This window comes from Primulina tabacum, chromosome 1, assembly GCF_025594145.1.
Source record: "Primulina tabacum isolate GXHZ01 chromosome 1, ASM2559414v2, whole genome shotgun sequence".
In the NCBI taxonomy this organism is placed as follows: Eukaryota; Viridiplantae; Streptophyta; class Magnoliopsida; order Lamiales; family Gesneriaceae; genus Primulina; species Primulina tabacum.
Genome location: NC_134550.1, coordinates 48602575 through 48604791, shown reverse-complemented (window position 1 = coordinate 48604791; position 2217 = coordinate 48602575). Strand labels below are relative to the sequence as shown.

The window sequence follows — 2217 nt, the reverse complement described above, 5'->3', positions numbered from 1 at the left end:
ATGCGACAAAGACAATATGTTTGATTTGACAGATAAGCCGAAAATTTGAAATGTGGTTTTTTTATATATGAATAGTGATTCTAATAATGACTTTTGGAGAAGTAGAATCAACGTCTCATCAATTTCTGGATTTCAATTAAATCAAGTAGAAGTTGATACACAATTTGAGTTTAAAATGTGTCAATATATGCAACTCGGTCCGTGTCTATCTTCATGCATAATAGGTTATTATCGTTGTCCGAACTAAGTTATTCTTGTACATTTTACACATTTAAAACGAAGATTATGAATACTTGAATTGATGTATCATATCTAATAATTAATCAATTGATTGACTGATATTATTAATATTATTGTATCATCATGTAATAAATCATCAGCAATCCTGATAATACAATGTGATCAGAACTTATGAATATTTATCCACCCGCGCGAGCTGCAATTCATCCAAGGGGGCTGTGTTTTTATTTTCTTCTTATTTTAAAACTATCAATCAGATAGCTAATATGTCCATTCTTCGGGGAGATAGATCTCCGGTGAAAGGCAAATGTTGTCGTCGTCGTCGACTTCCTCGTTATTATTTTCGGATTTTTCTTCTGTGTTTTTAACAGTACCATTTTTGGGCTCATGACCTGCGATTGAAATTTATAATATATTGTCACGTTAGGAATTTTGATAATAAGATCATATAAATAAATGAATGAATTTAATGTGGGAATTAATGTAATTATTGAAGAAATTATGTTTATTAGTAATAACCTGGTTGGGGCTTGATTTTCTGCCCAAGGTCACGCACATTCAGGTTGAGAGCATGAACAACTCGAGAAGGCAGCAACACAGGAGACACCGCTGAAAGGATCGTAAAACAATAATAAATAATAAATAAATAAATTAGTTGGTGACGTTTTGAATTATATAATCTAATACGTAAATATAAATATATATGTGTGTATGTTCGCGCGCGCTCAAAAACAAAGAACGATTTGATTATTAATTTGTTCCCAAAAAATACGACCACCAGACCACGTTAATGGAGCGATATTTGTACCTGGCTTCTTGCTGAATTTAGGGTCAATGCCATCTCTCCGGGGAAGGAAAACTCCCGTGCCGGTACTTTTTTGGTTCGAACCTAAGAAGATTGCTTGCATCCCAGCCCCTGCTACCCCGGCCGTGGCCGCCTTGTTCGGCTGATGTCTTCTTCTCTGAGCCCTCTGGATTGGTCTTGAATTATTTTGATACTGTATATATTAAGTATCACGCGTCGATTACACTAAGATAGGTTCCTACTGTTCAAAACTAATGAATCTTATGTTCGGAGCAATTGTGAGTTCATTATTTAACGCATTTGATATATATTTAGGCATTAATTCATTAACACGTTAATTAAATATTGGTAGAAATGCACTTTCGATCATTTGAACTACTGAAATATATATTTTTTTAAAAAAAAAAATTGTTGAAATTATAATAATTAACCCATCATTTATTTTCAACTCTCCAATCAGATTCAACTATAAAATAATATAAATTGCAATAGCAATTCATGGTGTCCCTCTTTCCCTGATGAACTACTTCTATGTAAAAGATTACACACATGCAGAGAAAATCTCACAACCGTATCGCCGCGACCGATGCGGACCGCCCCAAATCAAACGACTGCAACATCAAGAACCACGTACCTGCATCAACGGAGGATAGTACGACGAGTCATAAATGGCCGGTGTGGGGGTTTTCTTCCCATATCGACGAGCTTGCTCCGCTGAAACCCTATCCCAATCTTCTCCTTCACCAATTAAAAGGGGGAAAAAAAAAACAACCACCATCAGTAACATTGCGTACAGAAGAAACATGGGAGATCAGCATGAAGCGGAGAATGAAGAACAACCTTGGGAGGAGGCGCCCCTTCAGAACCCCATGCTCGAGTCCACGGTAGTCATTCTGCGCCATAGCACGCCCGATAATTTTGAACAAAACGGGATTCGCAGTTCCCACTTTGAACCTGCAACATAGCTGATTATATATACACTTAACCCGGGGGTTAGTGGATTACGTGACAAATGATTTTATTTTGTTTTATTTACCATTTTGACCCTCGAAAGTTGCATATATTACACGTACGGCCAGATTTTTGGTCTACTGGGGAATTTTGACTGCAAATTCACTTTATTTTTTTGTCTTCCATGCATTTAATCAGAATTTGATTCACACTGTCACAGA

The 2217-nt window shown here is 36.4% G+C and overlaps 1 protein-coding gene across 1 annotated transcript; it reads right to left on the bottom strand.

Moving 5' to 3' along the window:
• Nucleotides 1-335: 335 nt before the first annotated feature.
• On the bottom strand, nucleotides 336-1832 carry LOC142510966 (uncharacterized). The gene is made up of 4 exons (XM_075619630.1): nucleotides 1680-1832; nucleotides 1049-1238; nucleotides 760-849; nucleotides 336-632 (listed from the first exon to the last, which is right to left on the bottom strand). The coding sequence occupies exons 1-4, from the start codon at nucleotides 1830-1832 to the stop codon at nucleotides 502-504; spliced, it is 564 nt and encodes a 187-aa protein (XP_075475745.1). The 3' UTR covers nucleotides 336-501.
• Between the last annotated feature and the right edge of the window lie 385 nt (nucleotides 1833-2217).